The sequence below is a fragment of the Erinaceus europaeus genome, chromosome 8, assembly GCF_950295315.1.
Source record: "Erinaceus europaeus chromosome 8, mEriEur2.1, whole genome shotgun sequence".
Lineage (NCBI taxonomy): Eukaryota > Metazoa > Chordata > Mammalia > Eulipotyphla > Erinaceidae > Erinaceus > Erinaceus europaeus.
In genome coordinates this window covers 22,169,728-22,195,328 of record NC_080169.1, presented here as the reverse complement: position 1 = coordinate 22,195,328, position 25,601 = coordinate 22,169,728, and the positions used below count along the sequence as shown (strand labels likewise).

The 25,601-nt window shown below is 39.6% G+C and overlaps 1 protein-coding gene across 3 annotated transcripts in view; it reads right to left on the bottom strand.

The window, feature by feature from the left end:
* CPVL (carboxypeptidase vitellogenic like) overlaps positions 1-25,601 on the bottom strand; it is a 161,303-nt gene that overhangs the window by 87,920 nt on the left and 47,782 nt on the right. For all 3 annotated transcript variants that reach the window (XM_060196033.1, XM_060196035.1, XM_060196034.1), the window contains exons 4-7: positions 20,813-20,927; positions 19,091-19,149; positions 17,494-17,573; positions 1,053-1,119 (exon numbers count right to left, since the gene is read on the bottom strand). In XM_060196033.1, coding sequence (XP_060052016.1) covers positions 1,053-1,119; positions 17,494-17,573; positions 19,091-19,149; positions 20,813-20,927 — 321 coding nt within the window. The remainder of the gene's footprint in view (positions 1-1,052; positions 1,120-17,493; positions 17,574-19,090; positions 19,150-20,812; positions 20,928-25,601) is intronic.

Below are 25,601 nucleotides of genomic sequence, written 5' to 3'. Positions count from 1 at the left end.
CCCACCTTATTAAATGAAGCTGCAGTGCTATACAGTCTCTCCTAACCCCCTTCTTTTCTGTCTCTGTCTCTGCCCCTGCCCCTGCCCCTACCTCTGCCTCTGCCCCTTCCTCTGCCTCTAGTGGTGAATTCTCATTGATACAAGCCAGCAAGCAAGCAATTGAGAGCATGCAAGCAGGAACTTCTTTTCAGAGCTCCTAAATGATCCTTCCTACTCCTGAATAATTGGCTTAAAAACACTTCAATGATATACACTATGTAACTAGAATAGCCTTTCCAAACAGCTTAAAAAGAAAAGAAATCAAAGTCCAGAGGAGGAAGTTTCTAGTTCAATTAATTTGCCATTTCCTTGGGAAAAAACTATTTTTCATATTCACTCCCTTAGAGGAGACATCCATGGTCTGTGCTTCCTCAAAATCTTTTTTTACAGCCCTTTCTCTGGTACTTTAATTGGGATCATCCTCAGGAAACAACTCATCTTCCACACTCAGTCCTGGCTATTCAGAAACTAGAAGTCCCACTATGATCTCTCCTATCTGAAAGCAATGAGATGGGTTAATCATTCTGGCTAGTTTGTATATTCCATTTTCCTAGGCACTGTTACCAGTTCTAGAATGGGCATGGAACACAAATGAATCATACTAAACTGAAGAATGTGTGTAGAATGTTATCACTAATGCAGTGCCCCCTCCTGCAGACTGGGGGCAGGGGTTCAAACCTGCGTGCTCAACTGATACACAGTCACCCAGCTCCCACCCCACCCAATATATAGCATTCTGTAGAGAAACAAACTCACCTATTCATCTTCATGAATGATAATAGCAAAGAAGCCAGGGAACTGAGACATGACAACCCTCTGTGATATACCTGCTTTTATTGAGTCCTAGAATTTTTATTTTAATGTTATGGGAGCATTCGTTAGAGAATTTTTCACATGGGATGAACTAATTTTAAATGTCTGTGTACACACAGACTGAACAAACCACAGATGGTACAGAGCATTTTAGTCCTGATGATGTTGGAAGCACACAAGAAAATATAACTTTCACTTACCTCTCCAGTGGCATAAAAGTCATTATTTTTATATTCAGGAAACAACTGGAAAAATTGAATCAGTGCACTGCAAAGAGAAAAGAACAACAATAAAAAAATGCTTGGTGGGGGTCGGGTGGTAGCACAACGGGTTAAGCGCACGTGGTGCGAAGTGCAAGGACCTGCATGAGGATCTTGGTTCTAGCCCTCTGGCTCCCCACCTGCAGGGGAGTCGCTTCACAGGCAGTGATGCAGGTCTGCAGGTGTCTCTCTTTCTCTCTCCCTCTCTGTCTTCCCCTCCCCTCTCCATTTCTCTCTGTCCTATCCAACAACAACAACATCAACAACAACAATAATAACTACAACAACAATAAGACAATAAGGGCAAGAAAGGGAAAATAAATAATAATTAAATTTTTTTTTTAAAAATGCTTGGAATTAGGATAGCCTACTATCAGACATAACCCTTCCCTCCGAAACAGTTTGAAAGCATTTGAAATGAGATGTCATGATTCTGTGAGCTTCTAGAGGTTTTGTTTCAAAGTCTTGTGTGCATTAACACTGTATTTTGAAGTTGGTTAAAAAATACATGCTTGCTTGTCATGACCCTAAGACCTGGATCAAAAAAAAAAAAGAAAGAAAAGCTTATATTTGAAGTCATTTTGTTTGTCTGTGCCCATCTTTACACTGCAAGGCAGAGCTGCATATATAAGCACTCTGAACAGTAATTAAATCTTGGTATTATTACCAACTTGGATCATGTAACTGTTAAGTTGACCCTTATTACTTAGCATCTCTTGAAGGATATTTTGCAATGGCCTGATTAACTCAGATTAGCAATAAAAGTACTAGGAGCATTGGTTGCTCACTAACTTCTCCTGGTAGAGAATCCTGATCAGTTCTACTAGAGTTTACAGAGTGTAATAAGCCAATAACATAAAAGCCATAACATGACAGTGAGGAAAACCACAAAATGGCCACAAATATGGTAAGTAACCTTTCGACTAAAACCAAACAAAACAACAAAAAAAGTCATATTTATTTAAAGAATGCCAAGATCCATTTCAGTAAATTAGGTTGAGATAAATAAACATAGATTCAAGAAATTATTGCATAATAAGCAAGAAATTGGCAGAAGTTGGCAAAAAAAATCTCTTTTTAATTTTTTTATTTATTTATAATGGAAATATTGACAAGACCATAGGATAAGAAGGGTACAATTCCACACAGTTCCCACCACCAGAAAGAACTCTGTATCCCATCCCCTCCCTTGAAAGCTTTAAAAGAATATAAAAGAAAGAAAAGAGAAGAAAAACTTGTGAAACTCAGAACTACCCAGACTACAAAACTTAAGAAAGGAGGCACAGTCTTGTTCTAGCCTCCTGCTATGAGACTGCATACTACTATCCAGTGAAGATGAAAGACTTTACAAAACCAGGAGGAAGACAAAGTTCAAGGGTGACAGAGAGGCAAAACAAGGTCACTACAATCATCATGATGTTGGCTATATTTAATTTTCAAAGACTCCATAACAATCCACCATTACAAGCAATTGTAGAGTTTCTGTGTCTTTCTGGGTCTTATTTATAGCAAGTGAAATCTTTGCAGCAACTAAATATGGGGTGCAGCATTAAATAGCTCCCATGTTTGTGCAAGCAATGTGCTGGCATTAGAGCAGAGATAAAAATAGGATTTTATTCTCCACCTTCCTTCTCCAACCTTCAGGCTAAAAGCTACTTTCTTTCTCTCTGCTGGTTGTAATGGCAATAGATAATTTAATATAGTAAACCTCAATTAAACTGTATGCTTTAGCTAAATGCTTATCCTTGGAGAATTTGTTAGAGAATTGCTAGAATTACCAGATTTAGCAATTAAAAAAATGAAAGACAGATAATTAAACCACTCAAGTAGACAAAAACAGTGTTTTTAATACAAATATGTCCATCATAAGGCCTCGAACATATTTTGATCAAAAAGTCACTCACGGCTGCACCCAGGAATGGTACATGTGGAAGACACTATATTTAGATCTTGGTACTATATATTTTGGTACAGAGGGTTGTTCTAAAATCTCTCATAAAGTAAGTAAGCAAGTCTTAAAACTTGAAAATAGGGAGTCAGGCGGTAGCGCAGTGAATTAAACGCACGTGGCACAAAGCACAAGGACTCACGTGAGGATGCCGGTTCGAGCCCCCAGATCCCCACCTGTAGGGGAGTCGCTTCACAGGCAGTGAAGCAGGTCTGCAGGTGTCCATCTTTCTCTCCCCCTCTGTCTTCCCCTCCTCTCTCCATTTCTCTCTGTCCTAGCCAACAATGACAACACCAATAACAACAATAATAACTGCAACAATAAAACAACAAGGGCAACAAAAGGTAATAAATAAATACTTTTTTAAAAACTTGAAAATAGCTCACATGTATAGTGTAAATGTTTTAGCAAGTGAAAGATGTGGGCTTGAGTCCAGTCCACTCCACATATGCTTCCGTGCTGTGGTGTGTTTCTTTCTCTTTCTTTCTAGCTGAAAAAGTTGACCCAGAGCATAAAACCCCATAAAGGCAAAAATAATAACTATTCGTTGTTCATTTGAAATTCAAATTTAAGTGGGTACTCTATAGTTTATCTGGCAATTTTTAATTGAAGAAAATGAACCTATAGGTTATTATGATCAAAACCACCAGAATTCTCTATATGAAATACCCGAATTTCATTTGAGAAATCAGCACAGAGATTTGATTTTATGGTATTATGAGAACAACTAATCAATTAGTGTTAGTAAACCCTTGGAAGATCTTTCATAGATGAGAGGGAAAAAGCAAAAAGGGTAAGTTAAATGTATGTCTACCATTTGCTATTTTAACTATGTTCTAATCAGTGATTATTTTGATTACATGAGAGGGTCTGTCAAGACCATGGTGTCAAATCATGCATACATCAAGTTTCACATTTTAGAAGTATAATTTCTAAAAAGTATACTCCATGATAAATTTGTGTATGTGTGTGTCTGTGTGTGTGTGAAAGAGAGAGAGAGAGAGAGAGAGAGAGAGAGAGTTTATATCATGCATTTATTCTAGCACAAGACCTCTCTTGCACAGGAAGCAAACCTCTTCCAAGTAATTCCATGAGGCAACCTTAATAGCATTATGCCAAGATCTTATCTAATATGAAGATTTTAGTCTGTTGAAAAAAGAAACATAAAAAGAGTAGCAGGAAGAAACTGAGATGGCAATAGAGAGTAAATAGGAAAAAGTATCCCTCAGAAAGTACTTTTAAGGAACTCTGTGAAAGGTGGGAAGATAGTTCATGCGGTAAATCACACACTTTTCCTATCCATAAGAATCCCCTTTTGAGTTCCTTGTCACCAAATGGGAACACCAATAAAAAGGGGAAACTTCATGAGTGGTGGAACAGTGCTGTGGTGTCTTTCCTCTCTCTACTTCTTACCGTCTATATTAAAAAGGTAGGGCGAGGGTCTGCCAGGAGCGGTGGGAATGTGCAGGCTCAAAAGCCCCAGCAAAATTCTGGTGGAAAAACTAATTAATTAATGAGACTTAGGTGGAGTCAGAGCAGAGAATGTCTGTAGACATGACACAGACCTGGAGAGAAAGTGCTTGGACTTGCTAACTACAAATGAATAAAAAGGCATAATAAGACATCCAAAGGTAAATTCTGGTAAAAAAAAAAAAAATCTAAGAGGAAGCTCCATGGCAACCAAAATCAAACTCAGATGTCATTTGAATCACAGCAGTTTGAAATCAGCCTATCAACCAGGACCTGAATAGTTCTGTATTGCTACAGCAGACTAGGGCCACTCTCTGATAATTCCACAGCTGTCATGACCATCACAGACTCTTTATCACCTCATAGGGGCAATACATTGCTCTCATTTAATATGTAAAATCATACTAACATATGATCACTTTTTTTCATAGTCACATTGCTATGATGCTTTGTTTAACAATACTAGTATGTGCTGTGAATAACTATATGTGGATTAGAATAATAGTAACATTTTTATTTTTCCACTAACACAGGCTCCTGTGCTAAATATGAATAGGCATGAGCCCTAGTTCAGATCGATGGGATTTACAGTTATCAGTATTTATATAAGACTTCCTAGCTTCTTCCAGCATGAAGACCCCAAATCTCATCTCCTGTATTCTTACTTTTGGGTTCTTGATTATTAAACAATTTGTTCTGCTTTATATATTAATGTTTTTCAGCCTCCATGATGCCAACTTGACTTCCCTAAGCAGACAACTCACCAATGTGTCCTGGAACCTCACCTCCCCAAAGCCCTACCCCACTATAGGCTGTGAGTATGGACCGACCTGCCAACACCCATGTCCAGCAGAAAAACAATTACAGAAACCAGACGTTCCACTTTCTGCACCCCATAAAGATCTATACTCCCAGAGGGATAAAAAATAGGGAAACTTCCAGTGAAGGAGATGGGATATGAAACTGGTGATGGGAATTGTGTGGAATTATACCCCTTATATCCTACAATCTTGCCAATCATTATTAAATCACTAATAAAAGAAAAGAAAATATCTTCAGTTATACTACAAGACTGCAAGCACCATGAAAGCAGGCACCATGGGGGCTTACTTGCTTTGTATCACCAGCAACAGGAACAGTGTCTGAAACATAGTGATAGTCAATAAATAGTGGAAAAAGGAGAATATTAACTATAGTATCTTTGGTGATGGATGCAGTGATTTACACACACACACACACACATACACACCATATGGATGTGAAACCCACTCCCCAAACGTTATAATTTTGTAAACCACTGTGAAACTGATAAACATTTTTAATGACTCATTTATTTATTTACTTATGAGAAAGTGTGAGGAATGTACCCCCACTAGGGAAAGATAGAGATGGGCTGGGGGTATGGGTCCACCTGCCAACACCCATGTCCAGCTGAGAAGCAATTCTAGAAGCCAGAACTCCTACCTTCTGCACCCCCAAAACAACCTTGATCCACACTCCCAGTGGGGGAAAAGTGATAGGAGGAAGAACATAAGAAGGCTCTGAATTCCAACTCCATCAGTACCAGGAGAGAGAAGAGGAAAAAGAGGGACATTTGAATGTAATAATAGGGCTATGTGTATCTTGGAAAGGAAGAGAAGATGGGGCCTTAAATAATAATAATTTTAAAAAGGGGTAACTTTATACAAATATAGACAAATAATTATAAAAATAATAGTCAGAGGCGGAGCTACGAGGAGCAGCAGATCGCTTTCTCTCCTCTCCTCTCCCAGATCAACTAGGAATACCAAAGGAGATTACCCGGGACTGAAACCAGACAGGACTAGAATGACCACAGGAACCCACTAAATCACTGGTGAGTACAAACACGTGTGGCTGGTAACAGAGAGGAGAGAGGAGTATAAGGAGAGATTAAGTGACTGCTAACAATTCAGCAGTTTATCAGTTGAGACACCACCTCCAGTCTGCTCCACCAACAAGGGGACAGCTGAAGGGAGGAGAGGACTCCCCAGAGACTCACCAAGTGCAACTCTGAGTCTCCATTGCTACTGCCCTCAGAATCTGGAGCAGCGACAGAGAGGGACACCAGGGGTCAGAGATCTAACCAGGAAACTCAGGAGAAGACCTATACCTCGGTGGCATAGCTGAGGGGCTGTGAAAGTCTCTTTGCATAAGCACTGGATTATCTTTGCCCCACCCTATTTTATCTCTTGGTCAGGAGTCAGTGATTAAGCTGAAGCCTACTGATAGTCTAAAAGCCCTCAGGCTCCCATATCTTACAGGGAAGAAAAAAAAAACAGGCTTTTAAACCACTGAGCTCCAACTCAGGGATTAAAATACTATTGAAACAACTTCCACCACTGTGAACCCTTTAATTAACTTACTTAGACACAAGTCAATCCAGGCAATAGTGATCAGTAATTTGAAAAGTACTGATAAAGGGAACTCATAACATAATATATAAAATGGTTAAAACAACAAGAAGAAATATTGGAGAATCAAACCAGGACAAGAGTCCAGCTAAAAGTCCTCCAGAGGGTGAAGCACAAAATAATGAGTTTAACATCCAAACATTAGCTAAGGAAATAATCACAGGAGTAAAGAATTTGAAAAAACTGTAATCAGAGATACAGGAACAACAAATGAGACTATGGAAGCAAAAACTAATTATCTCATGGTTATTAGAGAGCTGAAAGCTGACATCGCTGAGCTAAGAATGCAACTAGTTGAACAAGCTAAAACAGTATCAGAACAGGGCAACAAAATAGATGAACTCCAGAAAACAGTAGAGGGCAGAGAGAATAGAATCAATGAGGCTGAAGACAGAATTAGCAAGATTGAGAATGAATTAGAGACAACTAAAAAAGAAGTAAGAGATGTCAAAAAGAGATTAATAGATGCTGAAAACAACAACAGAGTCCTATGGGATGACTTCAAAAGAAACAATTTACGCATTATTGGCATACCAGAGGAAGAAAGAGAAGGAGAGGAAGAAAGCATTCTCCAGGACATAATAGCTGAAAACTTCTCTAGTCCAGACAACATCAAAGACATAAAGATTCAAGAAGCCCAACGGGTCCCAAACAGAATTAACCCAGACCTAAAGACACAGAATAACCCCAGACCTAAAGACACCAAGACATATCATACTTAGAATGGAAAGGAATAAGGATAAAAAAAGGATCCTGAAGGCTGCAAGAGAAAAACAAAGAGTCATCTACAAAGGAAAACCCATAAGATTAGCAGCAGACTTCTCCATACAAACACTACAGGTGAGAAGAGAATGGCAAGATATCTATCGAGTGCTCAATGAGAAAGGCTTTCAACCAAGAATACTATATCCTGCTAGACTGTCATTCAGACTAGATGGAGGCATCAAAACCTTCTCAGACAAGCAACAGTTAAAGGAATCAACTATCACCAAGCCTGCCCTGAAAGAAGTTGTGAAAGGTTTCCTATAAACAATCAGACCACCACAAATAGGACATATATAAAAACACTCTAAAACTTACAAGAATAGTATTAAAATATCTTCAATCTTCGATATCAATAAATGTCAATGGCCTGAATTCACCTATTAGAAGACACAGAGTAGGAAGATGGATCAGAAAACACAACCCAACAATATGCTGTCTACAGGAAACCCATCTAACTCAACAAGACAAACACAGACTCAAAGTGAAAGGATGGAAAACTATCATACAAGCGAATGGCCCAAAAAAAAGGGCAGGAACAGCTACTCTCATATCTGACATGATAGACTTTAAAATAGATAAGATTTAAAAAGATAGGAATGGACACTACTTAATTCTCAAAGGATCAGTCAATCAAGAGGACTTCACAATTATTAACATCTATGCACCCAATGAGAAGACATCTAAATACATCAAACATCTACTGAAAGAGCTACAGCAATATATTAACAGCAACACATTTTACTCAAATCCACATGGGTCATTCTCAAGGATACACCATATATTAGGCCACAAAGACAGCATCAGCCAATTCAAGAGCACTGAAATCATCCCAAGCATCTTCTCAGACCACAGTGGAATTAAACTAACACTTAACAATAAACAAAAGATTAGTTAACAGTCCCAAAATGTGGAAGCTCAACAGTACACTTCTTAACAACTTCTGGGTCAAAGAGGAAATAAAGGAAGAAATCAAAATGTTTCGAGAGTTCAATGAAAATGAAGACACAAGCTATCAAAATATTTGGGACACAGCTAAAGCAGTACTAAGAGGGAAGTTCATAGCTATACAAGCACAAATTAGGAAACAAGAAAAAGCACAAATAAACAGCCTGATTGCACATCTTAAAGACCTAGAAGAAGAACAACAAAGGAACCCTAAAGCAACCAGAAGGACAGAAATCACTAAAGTTAGGGCAGAAATAAATAACACTGAGAATAAGAAAACCATACAAAAGATCAACGAAAGTAAATGTTGGTTCTTCGAAAGAGTAAACAAAATCGACAAGCCTTTAGCCAGACTCACAAAACAAAAAAGGGAGAAGACCCAAATAAATCGGTTAGTAAATGAAAGAGGAGATATCACAACAGACACTGCAGAAATTCAACATATCATGCGAGGCTTCTATGAACAACTATATGCCACCAAGCTAGAGAACCTGGAAGAAATGGACGATGTCTTAGATACCTACCAACTTCCAAAACTAAGTAAAGAGGAAGTGGATAACATGAACAGGCCCATCACAGCTAATGAAATTGAAACAGTTATCAAAAATCTACCCAAAAATAAAAGTCCTGGACCAGATGGTTTTACAAATGAATTCTACAAAACCTTCAGAGAAGAACTAATACCTCTACTTTTAAAAGTCTTCCAGAAGATTGAAGACACTGGAATACTCCCTGCCAGCTTCTAAAGTGAAGCCAACATCACTCTGATACCAAAAGCAGAGACAACCAAAAAAGAAAACTACAGACCAATATCTTTGATGAACATAGATGCGAAAATATTGAACAAAATTCTAGCCAACCGGATACAGCAGTATAACAAGATTGTTCATCATGACCAAGTGGGGTTTATCCCAGGCATGCAAGGTTGGTTTAATATACGTAAATCAATCAATGTGATCCACCACATCAATAAAAGCAAGACCAAAATCCACATGGTCATATCAATAGATGCAGAGAAAGCCTTTGACAAAATACAACATCCTTTTATGATCAAAACACTACAAAAAATGGGAATAGATGGAAAGTTCCTGAAGATAGTGAAGTCTAGATATAGCAAACCTACAGCCAACATCATACTCAATGGTGAAAAACTGGAAGCATTTCCACTCAGATCAGGTACTAGACAGGGCTGCCCACTATCACCATTACTATTCAACATAGTGTTGGAAGTTCTTGCCATAGCAATCAGGCAGGAGCAAGGAATTAAAGGCATACAGATTGGAAGAGAAGAAGTTAAACTCTCCTTATTTGCAGATGACATGATAGTATACATGGAAAAACCTAAGGAATCCAGCAAGAAGCTTTTGGAAATCATCAGGCAATACAGTAAGGTTTCAGGCTACAAAATTAACATTCAAAAGTCAGTAGCATTCCTCTATGCAAACACTAAGTTAGAAGAAATTGAAATCCAGAAATCAATTCCTTTTACTATAGCAACAAAAACAATAAAATACCTAGGAATAAATCTAACCAAAGAAGTGAAAGACTCGTATACTGAAAATTATGAGTCACTACTCAAAGAAATTGAAAAAGACACAAAGAAGTGGAAAGATATTCCATGTTCATGGGTTAGAAGAATTAACATCATAAAAATGAATATATTACCCAGAGCCATCTACAAATTTAATGCTATCCCCATCAAGATCCCAAGCACATTTTTTAGGAGAATAGAACAAATGCTACAAATGTTTATCTGGAACCAGAAAAGACCTAGAATTGCCAAAACAATCTTGAGAAAAAAGAACAGAACCAGAGGCATCACACTCCCAGATTTCAAACTGTATTATAGGGCCATTGTCATCAAAACTGCTTGGTACTTGAACATGAATAGACACACTGACCAGTGGAATAGAACTGAGAGCCCAGAAATCAGGCCCCACACCTATGGACATCTAATCTTTGACAAAAGTGCCCAGATTATTAAATGGGGAAAGCAGAGTCTCTTCAACAAATGGTGTCGGAAACAATGGGTTGAAACATGCAGAAGAATGAAACTGAATCACTGTATTTCACCAAATACAAAAGTAAATTCCAACTGGATCAAGGACTTGGATGTTAGACCACAAACTATCAGATACTTAGAGGAAAATATTGGCAGAACTCTTTTCCGCATAAATTTTAAAGACATTTTCAATGAAACGAAGCCAATTACAAAGAAGACTAAGGAAAGTATAAACCTATGGGACTACATCAAAAAGCTTCTTCACAGCAAAAGAAACCACTATCCAAACCAAGAGACCCCTCACAGAATGGGAGAAGATCTTTACATGCCATACATCAGATAAGAGTTTAATAACCTACATATATAAAGAGCTTGCCAAACTCAACAACAAGACAACAAATAACCCCGTCCAAAAATGGGGGGAGGACTTGGACAGAATATTCACCACAGAAGAGATCCAAAAGGCTGAGAAAAACATGAAAAAATGCTCCAAGTCTCTGATTGTCAGAGAAATGCAAATAAAGACAACAATGAGATATCACTTCACTCCTGTGAGAATGTCATACATCAGAAAAGGGAACAGCAGCAAATGCTGGAGAGAGTGTGGGGTCAAAGGAACCCTCCTACACTGCTGGTGGGAATGTCAATTGGTCCAACCTCTGTGGAGAACAGTCTGGAGAACTCTCAGAAGGCTAGAAATGAACCTACCCTATGACCCTGCAATTCCTCTCCTGGGGATATATCCTAAGGAACCCAACACATCCATCCAAAAAGATCTGTGTACACATATGTTCTTGGCAGCACAATTTGTAATAGCCTAAACCTGGAAGCAACCCAGGTGTCCAACAACAGATGAGTGCTGAGCAAGTGTGGTATATATACACAATGGAATACTACTCAGCTGTAAAAAAAAATGGTGACTTCACCGTTTTCAGCTGATATTGGATGGACCTTGAAAAATTCATGTTGAGTGAAATAAGTCAGAAACAGAAGGATGAATATGGGATGATCTCACTCTCAGGCAGAAAACAAGATCAGAAGAGCAAACACAAGTAGAACCTGAAATGTAATTGGCATATTGCACCAAAGTAAAAGACTCTGGGGTGGGTGGGTGGGGAGAATACAGGTCCATGAAGGATGATAAATGACATAGTGGGGGTTGTATTGTTAAATGGGAAACTGGGGAATGTTATGCATGTACAAACTATTGTATTTACTGTTGAATGTAAAACATTAATTCCCCAATAAAGAAAAAAATAAATAAAAAATAATAGTTAATCCATATCTGTAACCTTAGGAAAACTACTGTAGCTTACAATAGAGAGACTGAGGATTCAGAATGCTCTGGCGGTGGGAATGGTATAGAATTATGTAATTCTATAAATCAATATTAAATCACTAATAATTTTTTAAGTGTGTGTGTGTGTGAGAGAGAGAGAGAGAGAGAGAGAGAGAGAACATCGCTCTGGATTGTGAGATGTTAGGGACTGAACTCAGTACCTCATGTTTGAGAGTCCAGTGCTTTATTTTTTTAATATATATTTGTAATGCTTTGTTTTATTTTCTTATATTTGGTAGGGCAGAGAAAAATTGAGAAGGGAGGGGGAGGAAGTGGAGAGAAAGAGAAATGACTACACTGCTTCACCACTCCTGCAACTTGCCCCCTGCAGGTGTGGATCAGAACCTTGAACTCAGGTCCTTGTACATGGTAATGTGGGTGTTCAACTGGGTGTGCTACTGCCAGGCCCCAAGAGAGTCCAATACTTTATTCACTGTACCACCTCCCGAGTCCTATAATAAATATTTTAATGCCCCTTATTTATTACATATGAAAGTGAGACAGAAAGAAAGGAAAAATAACAACCAGAGCATCACTCCAGTACATGGGGGACTAGAAATCAAACTGAGAACTAAAAGCATGCAAATCTGATGCTCTGCAGGTTGAGATAGTGCCCCAGCCATGATAATAGATCCTTAAAAAATAAATAAGGTAGCTAGTATCTTTCAAATCAAAGCCAATAAGTGGATTACTCTTTAGGTTAGGAAATGCATTTCTTTTTCTAAACCAGGGAAGCACTATAGTTCAATAGCACAATACACATTGGAAGAGAAAGGGAAGAATATTTAAACATCTTTGTTAGTGGAAAAAGTTTCATTTCCAAGCACAAAGAAAAGTAGCTTACATGTTGAATGTCAAACGCTTCTTAAGGAGTTGACTGCTTTCAGCCATATACTATTAATAGTCAAATAGAGTGGGATTTTCAGGAAGGGGAAAAAATTTTTTTTTTCAAAGGAAGGAGGAAAAGGTCTCCTCTTTAAACCTGTAAAAGTTCGTTTTCAGGTTTCAAAGTGACCTTCTTATTCCAAACACCCATGCGGAGAACTGGAGAAAAGAATGCAGTCGCAAAGGGAAACAAATAGTATAAACTATAAAGGAAACAGCTGAAATCAGTTTTCTACACTACCCTTGATTAGCTATTTTCCAGCTCTAAGAGCCTGAAGCTAAAAGAACTAAAACAGCTATAAACAATGGCTCCTTTGAAATAGGTTCTCTTTACATGTCACTGCAAGAGGAGAAGGACCACATGTCAGCAGTAAATATCCACAGAGGGTCAACTGGAAGCTATGACCATCTTTCCATCTTTGGGGGAGGAGAAAGAGGAACAGAAAAGGGGCAGCAATGCTTTGGCTTAGAAAGCTTGACGCACTTCTTTAGAATAGAGACACTCTGCCCTCAGACTGTTTGCTAGTTTAACAATTGAGCTCCTTTGGAGTTATGCCAAAGGAGGCTGGAGGAGAAAGAGAAATGGGAGAGGAGCTATTCCATTTGAAGAATGAGAAGACATAGTCAGGAATAAATAAGAACTTTAGTATGTCCCTGGAGGGAAAGGAAGGGACTGAGAAGACCCCTGCCAAGACATAGTTAATCTGCCCTCAGGAAATAAACCTGAAAGCAGAAACAGGAGATCTAGGCACCCAGCATGGAAGCTGAATGGGAGTGTTAAAATTAAAGAATTTTGAGGGGGGCTGGCAGTAGCACAGTGGGTTAAGCCCACATGGCTCAAAGCACAAGGACCTGCTTAAGGATCTCCGTTCCAGCCCTTGACTCCCCACCAAGGTCTGCAGGTGTCTGTCTTTCTCTCCCCCTTTGTCTTTCTCTCCTCTCTCGATTTCTCTCTGTCCTGTCCAGCAACAGCAATGACAACGATAATAATAAATACAACAAGGGCAACAAAATGGGGGGAGGGGGCTTCCAGGAGCAGTGGGTTCATAGTGCAGGTACTGAGCCCCAGCGATAACCCTGGGGGCAAAATAAATAAGTAGATAGATAAATGAATGAATGGACAGACAGAGACAGACAGACAGACAGACAGATAAAATTTAAAATAAATAAAGAATTTTGAGGCAGGCGCAAGGTGGTGGCACTCCTGGTTGCCTACACGTTACAATGCGCAGAGGAAAAGCTTTTAGAAGAGGTGAAGCAGTGCTGCAGGTATCTCTCTGTGTCTGTACAATAAATAAATAAATAATAATTAAAAATAATCTTGAGGTAAATTAAAGTGTTGAAGACATCAACCATAGTCATCTTTGGATCTCTGGGAGAAAGGGCAGGAAGTTCCTTTTTTCTCTCTCTCCCCTAGACAATCTGCCTTGAGGAAGAAAAATTAAAAGAAAAACTTTTGTCAGAGATCAAACAGCTCTGGCTTCTATTATATTCATTTTCACATTGGTGATTGGCTGGGTTTACTCAATCAACTAGCAGAATAAGTGTAGTTGGAAGAGTAAGGAGGGTATATAGTTAACTTTCTGGGCACTGGTTTCTTTAGTAAATTATTAAAATACATAAAGCAGTGCCCTGGTGATCAGAAAGAATTCAGGACTTGTACTCTAGCAATAATTCACAAGCTGGAAAAATGTGACCAAGTAAGATCACTTCTTAAATATATGAACAAAAAACAGCAATTCTAAATGTAAGAAAAATAATAAAAATTAAGCTTATGTATATAGTTTGACTAGTCTTACTAATATCTTCTTGATTGTTTAATTAAAGGAATTATTTTCCACAGCTGTGGAAATAGCTCAATTTATAGGGCATAGGACTTTCATGCCTGAGGTTTCTGGTTCATTCCACATGTGTTGGAATCAGATTTTGTCTTCAATCTCTATCTATCTCTCTCTCTCTCTCTCTCTCTCTCGCTCTCTCTCTCTCTGTCTTACTTGCCTTTTTTCTCTGCATCATGTGTAACTGTCTCAGGACCATGAGGTGGCACACCCAGTTGAACGAACATGTTACCCTGTACAAGGACTCCAGTTCAAGCCCTCAGTACCCACCTGAAGGGGGAGAGTTCTGCACATAGTGAAGCAATACTGCAAGTGTCTCTCTTTCTCTTCCCCTATCTTCCTGTTCCCTCTCAGTTTCATAAATAAATAAGTTTTTAAAAAGAAACTCTCAGGTGTTCTACAATAAATCTAAAAAAGAAGATGCTTTTCCAAGAGAGGAAAAGAGAAAAGACAAGCTAGCAAGCTGAGTTTTCAGTCTGGAAAATTTATGTAGGAAAAGCAAGAGAGCAAAATAGTTATCTCTGGGCGCTGGGCGGTAGCTCAGTGGGTTAAACACACATGGCGCAAAGTGCAAGGCCTGGTGTAAGGATCCCTGTTCGAGCCCCCCCACTCCCCACTTTCGGGGGGGGGTCGCTTCACAAGCAGTGAAGCAGGTCTGCAAGTGTCTATCTTTCTCTCCCCCCCTGTCTTCCCCTCTCTCCATTTTTTTCTGTCCTATCCAACATTGACAGCAATAACAACAATAACAACAACAACAATAAACAACAAGAGCAACAAAGGGGAAAAAATAGCCTCCAGGAGCAGTGGATTCGTAGTGTAGGCACTGAGCCCCAGCAATAACCCGGGAGGTTAAAAAAAGTTTATTTTTTTTTTTAAATTTGTCTCTGAGGGTCACAAAGGGAATAATCACAGAAAAGAAAGCAAATGTGTGAAAAGATGTTCTTTCCTAGAAAAGTTAAATATAATGTTGGAAAGCAAGCAGAAACTTCTCAGGCATCTAGTAGAAAGATTTGAAAATATTCTTTGACTAGGTAATTCTGCTTTATCTCAATTGTCTCTCAAAAGATATTTTTGCACAATCACAATTGTGCCTTAACATTTCAGCTCTCCTTGGTACTTTTGGCAGGTCACTTTCACATCATCAAAGATAACTGAACAAACTGGAAGGCAAAATTTACACATATAGGCATAGCAAATCCTCCCCTAGGCATATTTTTAAACTGTCTCCAGAAGTGGGTATCTTGCTAAGCAAAATATTTCTTATAGAAAAAAAACAAAAACAGTTGATCTGGTTCATTGTGGTATATAAAGAAACAAAGCAAGTAAACAGATAAATCTAATTAAAAACTAACCCTTGAATGCAGACTTCAAAACTGAGGCTGCCCAGAGGGGAAGGCTATCAGGAGAAAATAGAAGGGGAGTACAAAATCCAATAGAGTTTGTGGGGTATGGTGTGGCAACTTTTTTTTTTAAACTGCCACCAGGTTTATTGCTAGGGTTCAGTGCCTGCATAAAGAATCCACCACTCCCAGGGATTTTTTCCCCCCTTTTTTCCTTTATTTCTTCTATTTGATAGAAACAGAGAGAAATTGAGATGGAGAGGTGTTAAGAGAAGTAGAAGGAGGGGCTTCACCACTTGTGAAGTTTCCCCTTTCAGTGAGGACCAGGAACTTGAACCTTTTGCATAGTAATATGGGTGTATAGCTAGGTGTACCACCACCCACACCACAATTTATTTTTGAAGAAGTGTGAAAAACCTGAAATAGGCAATGATGTTAACCAGTGATACCTCAATTTGGGGAAAAAAGTACATCATCTGGCAAGCCAGAGACATAACATAATGTTATATGCTTGAGGTTCTGAAGTCGCAGGTCTAATCCCTGGCGCCACCATAAACCAGAGTGCTCTGGTGAATAATAGGAACAATAATAAAAATGAGAATGAGGGGAGTCGGGCGGTAGTGCATCGGATTAAGGCACATGGCGCAAAGCACAAGGACCTGTGTAAGGATCCTGGTTCAAGCCCCCGACTCCCCACCTGCAGGGGAGTTGTGGTGAAGCAGGTCTGCAGGTGTCTATCTTTCCCTCCCCCTCTCTGTGTTTCCCTCCTCTCTCCATTTCTCTCTGTCCTATCTAATGGCAATGACATCAATAACAACAACAATAATAAGTACAACAGTAATTAAAAAAATAAGGGCAACAAAAGGGAAAAAATAAATATTTTTAAAGAATGAGGAGAAGGAGGAGGAAATAAAATCTCCAGGAGTTATTATTTCCTGTTTTGTTGATGTAGGTCACTCTTACAAGTATAAAGCAGAATTTCACTGTGGCTTTAATTTACATTTCCCTACTGATAAATGACTTAGAATATATTTTCAAATGTCTGTGGGCCATCTGAATGTCTTCTTTAGAGAACTGTCCTTTCAGATATTTTGCCCACTTTTTCTTGTGTTTCTTGTTTTTGCTGTTGTTAGGCTGTATGACTTCTTTATAAATTTTCTCTATCAATCACTTGTCAGATATGTGCCGTGCAAATTCTAGTTGCTAGGTTGCCTTTTATCTTTATGGACGTTTCTTATCTTGTGTAGAAGCTTTATACTCTGATGTAACCCTCATTTGATTATTGATGTTCCCCTTGCCCATGGAGTTGAGTCTATGAGGATCAATTAACAATCCTCCTACTACTACAAGAATTTTCCTATTCAAATAGAGAAATGTTTGTTCTGAAGGAGGCAAGAGGAGATCCAGGGCCTGTTACCTGTACAAATTCTCTGCAACATCATCCTCATTGACTGCATATCCATGGGAATCATCAGTGAAACTGAAGCCTGTGCCGACCTGAAGGTAAAATGAGGAGGAAGATATAAGCACAGAAAAACATATACTCGGGAGTCGGGCGGTAGCACAGCTGGTTAAGCGCATGTGGCGCAAAGCGCAAGGACCAGTGTAAGGATCCGGGTTCAAGCCCCCGGCTCCCCACCTGTAGGGGAGTCGCTCCACAGGTGGTGAAGGAGGTCTGTGGGTGTCTATCTTTCTCTCCCCCTCTCTGTCTTCCCCTCCTCTCTCCATTTCTCTCTGTCCTATCCAACAATGACGACGGCATCAACAACAATAACTACAACAACAATAAAAACAACAATGGCAACAAAAGTAAATAAATATTTAAAGAAAAATAAAGAAAGAAAAACATATATGCAAAGAGTCCCACAGAAAAATCTCACACTGGAAAAAGTTTGCCTTATTCCAAAGGCCAAGCCTCTGCCCTTGAATTTTTGCCATCACCACATCCATCAGCAATTTTCACAGGAGGACACTGCATTTCATCAATTTTCCCCCTCACCTCCTCCCAGTGCAAATAAAGTATCAGAACAAAAGCTTTGCCCTAGGGTCAGAGGCAGAGTTGTCCAGATTCCACAGTGGGGACTCTGCCAGATGTTGATTTAAAGATGAGGAATTCACCTTTCTTGGCCTTTGCTAGAGCTTGAAAAGCTCTACAGTGGTTTCCTCTCTGAAACCTGGGGTGTGCATTATTTGTGCTACCAGGAAGGAACTCTCTAGACTACACATGAAGGGGTGTGTGTGTGTGTGTGTGTTTTCATTTACTTATTTGAAATAAGTGTGCACATTAAACTATTTTGCCTTATATAGATAGAGACTTTGAAGGCATAACACACAGGATTTGTAAACAAGAGGTGCCAGGTTATATACCTAGCACCACCTATAGCCAGCCAGAGCCAAGTAGTGCTTTGGTTGAAAATAAGAATTAAGTTTTTCATTTTCTCTTTTCTTAGAAAGAGATATGTAGACAGGCTGAGAGAAAGGGTGAGACCACTGTATTAAAGCTTCCTTCAATTCAGTGGAGGCTATGGCTGGGCTCAGAACTGAGCTGTGCACAGGACAAAGAAGTACACGATACAAGTGAACTATTCACCACCCTAATGATTTCTTTTAAAATAAGCATCCATTACCCCTTAAAGGCTCATAGGCAACTGAACTATAAAACAAAAGAAACCACTGAGAATTTTTCAACATCAACCTGTGTGAGAGATCCACATAGTGACAGATGATAGGGGCAATCCATTGCATCAGTGAAGAGAGGCTTATCCCTCATCCTGGATGATACAGGGATGGACAGAACAGTTCATAAAATTAAGAATAAAAGAAAAAAATTGGCAAAAATACTAAACTGAGTTATAATGATACAAGTTAGGAAGGTTAAATCTCAAAATGTGTTTTTTTTTTATAAACTAAATTCTAGTATAAAAATGGAAGAAGCTAAAATCTTAATTTTCAAGTACACTTAATAAAAAGAACAAAGATACCATTGACATTTCATAGAGTCACTGGATACTCACTGGATTGTCAATATAAAGCATGGAAAGTGTATTGGTCCAAGGAAAGTCTCTGGCACGCACTATCAAAAGAGAAAAAAAAGGTTTGAGGCTGGACTGGTAACAAAACTTCTCATTTAAAATCTAGGTCTGGTCAGGAGTCTAATAAGCCCACCACCTGTCTTCTCTGTGTCAACCAACTCTTGGTATCCCTCAGACACAGTGGGGACAGACATCAATATTTTTTCTTTCTCCTCACCTTTCCTTTACTTTGACCCAAGAAAGTTAGAAGTCTAAGATGAAATATGGAAACAAACAAAAAAGTTTATTTAACAACCTCCCCCCCACTAACCACCAATTTGATAAGCCCATCTCTCCATTCCAATGACCCATCTTAACATCTGGCCTTTTTGAAGCCTCTTCCTCCTCCCATCCAGCAATGAAGAGAGCAAAAACTTCAATAGAACTAGCATGAAATCCTCTATTCTGAGTGAAAATTTGATTTCTCCTCCAAATTTTGTCCCAGGAAAAGTGAATTATCTCCTGCTTCACTCCACCTCCTGCCGGTCCCAGTTTGGGGTACCAGACACTGAGCTAGCTTCACGGGCGGGAGAGAGACGACCAGGGACTCATGGCTGAGCTGGGAACACAGTTCAATCTTTATTGAGCGGGAATGCAGTTCGATCTATCTCTAATCACAACCTGTCCTGTATATATCTCCTGAGGTGGAAGTGTCAGGTCAGAAGAGGATGTACGAAGGATAGGGGGTGGGGAGAAGGAAAAAGCGCCCGAATCAGTGAATCAGTGGGGATTAAACCAGTGCAGGTCTCAAAACAATGATTATGTAAATATACTACAGAGTTAAGCAATGCAACAGAAGGGGTCTCAGAAGCAGACCAACGGGGGTCGGGCGGTGGCGCAGTGGGTTAAGCGCATGTGGCGCAAAGCACAGGACCGGCATAAGGTTCCCGGTTCGAGCCCCCGGCTCCCCACCTGCAGGGGAGTCATTTCACAGGAGGTGAAGCATGATGCAGGTGTCTATCTTTCTCTCCCCCTCTCTGTCTTCCCCTCCTCTCTCCATTTCTCTCTGTCCTATCCAACAATGAACAACATCAGCAATGGCAATAATAATAACCACAACGAGGCTACAACAACAAGGGCTACAAAAGGGGGGAAAGTGGCCTCCAGGAGCAGTGGATGCATGGTGCAGGCACTGAGCCCAGCAATAACCCTGGAGGAAAAAGAGAAAAAAAGAGGCAGACCAACAACCTCCCTCAAAAGTGAGGTAAAGATAAACTTGGGTTATGGCCAGATGTAGTTTTCTCTTTATTTCTTCTTTCATCCCAGATTCCCCTCCTCATTACCTTACATCCAAGACATTTGACTGCTTATGTGACTGAATCACATGGTGTCCAGTCTATGTAAATAACAAAAGATATAATTCCACCCACTACTCCCATGCAAGAGAGCTCTCCCAAATAGTAATAAATACCAACTGTTTTTACAAGTAGAGAGTGCTTGAGTCAACAGCAGACTGGAGAAAATCACTGACAACCTTTCACCCAAATTTCAAGGGAGAGGTCAGCTCAGTAAGAACATTTATCCTTCTTGGACAGACTGCCAAAAAAGTATGTTTTTATAACCTGGAACTGTTAATCTATTCCTAGTGGTAGAATATTTCTGGAGCAGATGGAAAATTCACCTGAATAATTCTCCCTATAAAGATAGAGTACAAGCAGGACTTACCGGTCAGGTTACTCGTGACAAAATAAGGTCCATTCTCCACAAAGAGTCCAAATAAGGAAGAGCCACCTGGCCCACCCTGCAGCCAGAGAACTACTGGGGCATCTGATGGCTGTACCTGAAGAAAACAGAAAAATCAAAGTCCATGGAGAGCACTAGCTGCAGAACCCACCCAAAAGAACCAACCCAAATCCTGTTTTACAGGCTCTTTACTAAACCTTCCCAGACTCTCAAGGACCACTCTCCATGATGAGCAAAGTCTACTGTCTATCTCTTACCATTTTAATTAGTGTTTGGCTCACATGCTGGTAGATACCTTGTACACAGAAAGCACTTTCATATCAATAGCCAGAAATCCCACTAAATGTAGACTTCCTGCTTCTATATATTCCTAGGTACCAAGAATACTGCGCAAGGCATGGTTTTAATTTTAATTGTTTAAACTTTGGGGAGATTTTCCCCTTTTGACCTACATAGTCCCAACAGAAGCACAATGAAAAGTCTACCCTCCTTAGTGCTTGTTTACACCCTTTACTGAGAACCTAAACTGTTGTATTGGTTTTGATCATGAAGAAGATGTTCACAGAAACAACAGAAATTTCATGTAACACATGGAAAATGAGAACACCAGTCAGGACTCGAGTCACCTGGCCCATTCAAACATAGCAGTAAAATTCTACATAAAGAGCTGAAAGATCCACACTTTGTAGATACAGGTTACATAAATAAGAAAAGGCCAGTGGCAGGACTGAGATGCTGAAACTTAGAGACTAGCAGTATTGTCAATATCACTGCATCAGTGACAGAACATCATTTAATTCCTTCATTCAATAACACTGATGTCAGATGTTTTGAACACCAGACCAAGAGTAGCAGAGCAGTAAGTGGAAAGTTAATTCTTTGTCTTGGGACTTATATCTTCATGATTATCAACAAGAAGTAGAAAAGTAAAGAAATAAACACAATGTTAAGGAGCTTGAAAAGAAAATAGGGGTGAGATTGAGAGTGACTGGGTGTTGAGGAAAAAGGCACGTTCTTTACACAAAGTAATCATGAAAAAGGATCAGGGAAATCCTGAGAGTTGAATTGAAACCTGACAATTGAGAAAGATCAAGTCAAACCAAAGTCAGGGCACTATGGTGCAGAGGAGACCAAACTGGCAGAGGAAATCTTCCAGAAAGATAAGAATCGCACATACACACAAAAGATAAGAACCATGTAATTGGCACACCTGGTAGAGTGCACACACTGTCATGTATAAAGTCTAGGTTCACAATCCTTCCACCACCCCCTGCATGAGGGAAGTTTTGTAAACAGTGGGGGGGGGGGGATAAAGGAAGGGAGGAAAGAAAGGGTGGGGTGTTGGTATGCTTCTAGTTCTGCTTCTGGGATCTAGTTCTGCTTCTGTTACATTGCTTGCCATTGTGGTCTATTTACATGGTCTTTTCTGTTACATTGGTTTGGTCTCACTCCCCCTGCCTCCGGGAGATTTGGTTTAGCCCTTGCTAGTTTCACGCTTCTCCCTTCTCCCCGCCCCCTACCCTACCTACTTCCTGAGTTCCTGATGCTGCCACCGGAGGAGAAAGATGGAGGAGCACATTGTGTGGTGATTAGGAGTTGGACTGTTTGCCCGCTAGTGAATAAAGATTAAACTGCGTTCTCAGCTCAGCCGTGTGTTTCTGGTCATCTGTTACCTGCCCATGAAGCCAGCCAGGTGAAAACAACAGTGGGGTATGGGAGGAAAGGAAAGAAGGGGAAAAAGCCACTGGGAGTGGTAAAATCATGGTGCAGGCACTGAGCACAAGTGATAATTCTGGTGGAAAAAAAGCAAATCACATAAGAAAGAAAAGTGAGATCACCAACTCTTCAGTGAAAATCCCAAAACAATCTAAAAGAAGCTCCTCCCCTGGGCTTCCAGAAGATTCCAAATCAGTGAACCCTCATTTGATGTTAAGGCTCATTTGATGTGCAGTCAGCCAGGGTCTGCAAACAAAGATCATGTTGCTTCAGCCCAGAACTATATCCTGCAACTTTTCTTTTCTTTTTATATTTATTTATTTATTATTCCCTTTTGTTGCCTTGTTGTTGTTTTTTATTGTTATAGTTATTATTGTTGTTGTTGTTGTTATTGATGTCATTATTGTTGGATAGGACGGAGCGAAATAGAGAGAGGAGGGGAAGACAGAGAGAGGAAGAGAAGGATAGACACCTGCTTCACCACTTGTGAAGCGACTCCCCTGCAGGTGGGGAGCCAGGGGCTGGAACCGGGATCTTTATGCCGGTCCTTGCACTTTGTGCCACTTGAGCTTAACCAACGTGCAACTTTTCACTGAGTCCAGCCATACAGAGAGAAATCAGCATTTCATTATAAATTCTAAGTAGACTGTCCTCATTTGCCTGCATGATGTGAGAAAACTGGGCAGAAGGCAAGATCAGTCCAAGAGCAGATGATCTGGAAGGAATCTAGTGGCTCAGTTAGGCTAGACTTAGTGCTTGGAAGGGCATCGTACCAGGGTCTAGATTAGAAAGAGGTATACATGCAGGAATAGGAATATGCTGAAAAGTAGGGAAGAATGAGGGCTAAGGATCCTGTCACTACTTTCCCAAAAAGCAGGTGATTGAAGATGAAAATACAAAAACACTGGAGGCCCACTTGCAGGGGGTTTGCTTCACATGCAGTGAAGCAAGTCTGCAGAAGTCTTTCTCTCCACTCTCTATCTTCCCCTTTCCTCTCAATTTCTCTCTGTCCAATTCAATAAAATAGGAAAAGAAAAAAAAAAAAAACACTGGAGGAAAAACTGATAATAAGATCCTAACCACTGTGAACACAGAAATGGCAGAGGGATTTCTCTGGTCAACAAAAAATCTAATATGAATGGTAAATACCTTCCTTAGCAGCTCTGGAAAAGGATTGGGTGTGGAGTTATGAAAGAGAGGTGAGGGTAATAGCAATCATGAGCTGCAGAAAAGCCTGAAAGCCAGTAAATGAGATAAAATTTATAAAGCCCTTAGAACAATGTGCAACACATAGTAAAAGCATGGGAAGTACACACAAATATAAAGAAAGAAGTAGACAAGCAGGGAACTCAGAGTCAGACTATGAACCTCATTAGGCAGGACTGTAGCTCCAAGAGTAAGCAGGACATAACGGCTAAATCTGTGAAGAAGCCTGTCCTCTTGCTCAAACTGAAATCAAATCCAGTGGTTTTATTACCCACCAGCTGTGTGACTGTGGGCTATGTGCCTAAGCTCTCTGTATCTTGGTTTCCCTAGGCAAAAAATGAAAATCAATAACAGTAATGGAGCTAATGGTTGCTAGTTATTGGTAGGAATAAAGTTATAGATTTTCTTTTTTGATAGTTTTCATTCTTTATTTATGATGAATAGTGTGTTATAAGATTGTAAGACTATAGTACATAGTTTCATACCACATCTACCACCAAAATTCTATGCCCCCACCCTCCCACCCCCCCAAAGATAAACATCAAAAATTTTTGCAAGTATGTACGTTTTCTAGATTCCACATCAGTGAAAACCATTCAGTATTTGTCTTTCACTTCTTTATTTCTTTCCCTAAGCATAATCACCTCTAGTTCCATCCACTGTGTCTCAAAAGACACAATCATCTTTTTTGATTGCAGAGTAATATTCCATGGAGTATATATGCCACAATTTTTTTTATTCAGTTATCTTTCGATGTGCATTCAGGTTGTTGCCAATCTTTGGCTATCGTAAATAATGCAACTATGAACATGAGGGTGCATATGTCCCTTTAAAATAGTTTATGTCTGCCTTCTGGATAAATGCCTAAGAGTGATATTTCAGGGTCATAAGGTAATTCCATTTTCATTTGTTTAAGGACTACCAAAGGGGTTATACCAGTTTGCATTCTCACCCGCAGTGTATCAGAGTCCCTATAAGAAATAGATTTTTCAGGACTAGGCAGTGGTGTACTTGGTTGAGCACATGTGTTACCATGCATAAGCACCCAGGTTCAAGTGCCTAGTCCCACTTATAAAGAGAATCTTCACAAGTGATAAAAACAGTGCTGCAGGTCTCTCTCTCTTTCTTTCTCTCTCTCTCCTCCTATCTCTCATTTCCCTTGCAATTTTTATCTGTTTCTATCCAATATAAGTAAGCATTTGTTATAAAGAAATAGACTTTCATAAAGTCCAGTGAGTGTCATCCAGGTTCTACATATACACATGTGAATGTTCTACAAATGTGAGCTATTTATATGAGGTAAATACTAAGACTAAATACTAAACTCGTTTATCAAATGGTTTTAAGTAAACATTTGGTGTTTTCCATACTTCCTTTCTTCCATTCCCTTAGTTGGCATTCTCCCTAGTCAGGTCTTCACTCGATAATGTCCACAAAGAATTTTAAAAACTAGAGACTTCTCATAAGTTAGCATGGGGAAAATTAAAATGAAAGTCATTTCTTTAAAAAAAATGTCTTTCTGTACATAATTTATCTTCTTATTCTACCAGAGTTCTGCTGGGGATTCATGCTTATGTGATTCCAACACTTCCAGCTAGAGGATGAGAGACAGAGTGGGTGAGACAGACAAGAGACACATGACACTACCACTCATAGAGCTTTCCCCTTTGCATAGGGCTCCCACCATGCGGTGGCCAGGGCCTCAAGCCCGGGTGCTTGCTCATGATAAAGTATGCACTTCACCAAGTGAACTATCTGCCAGCTTCCTAAAGAGTCATTTTTACTTTCTATATAGTTTATCTTATTTGTTTATTTACTTATTGAATAGAGACAGAGAGAAACTGAGATG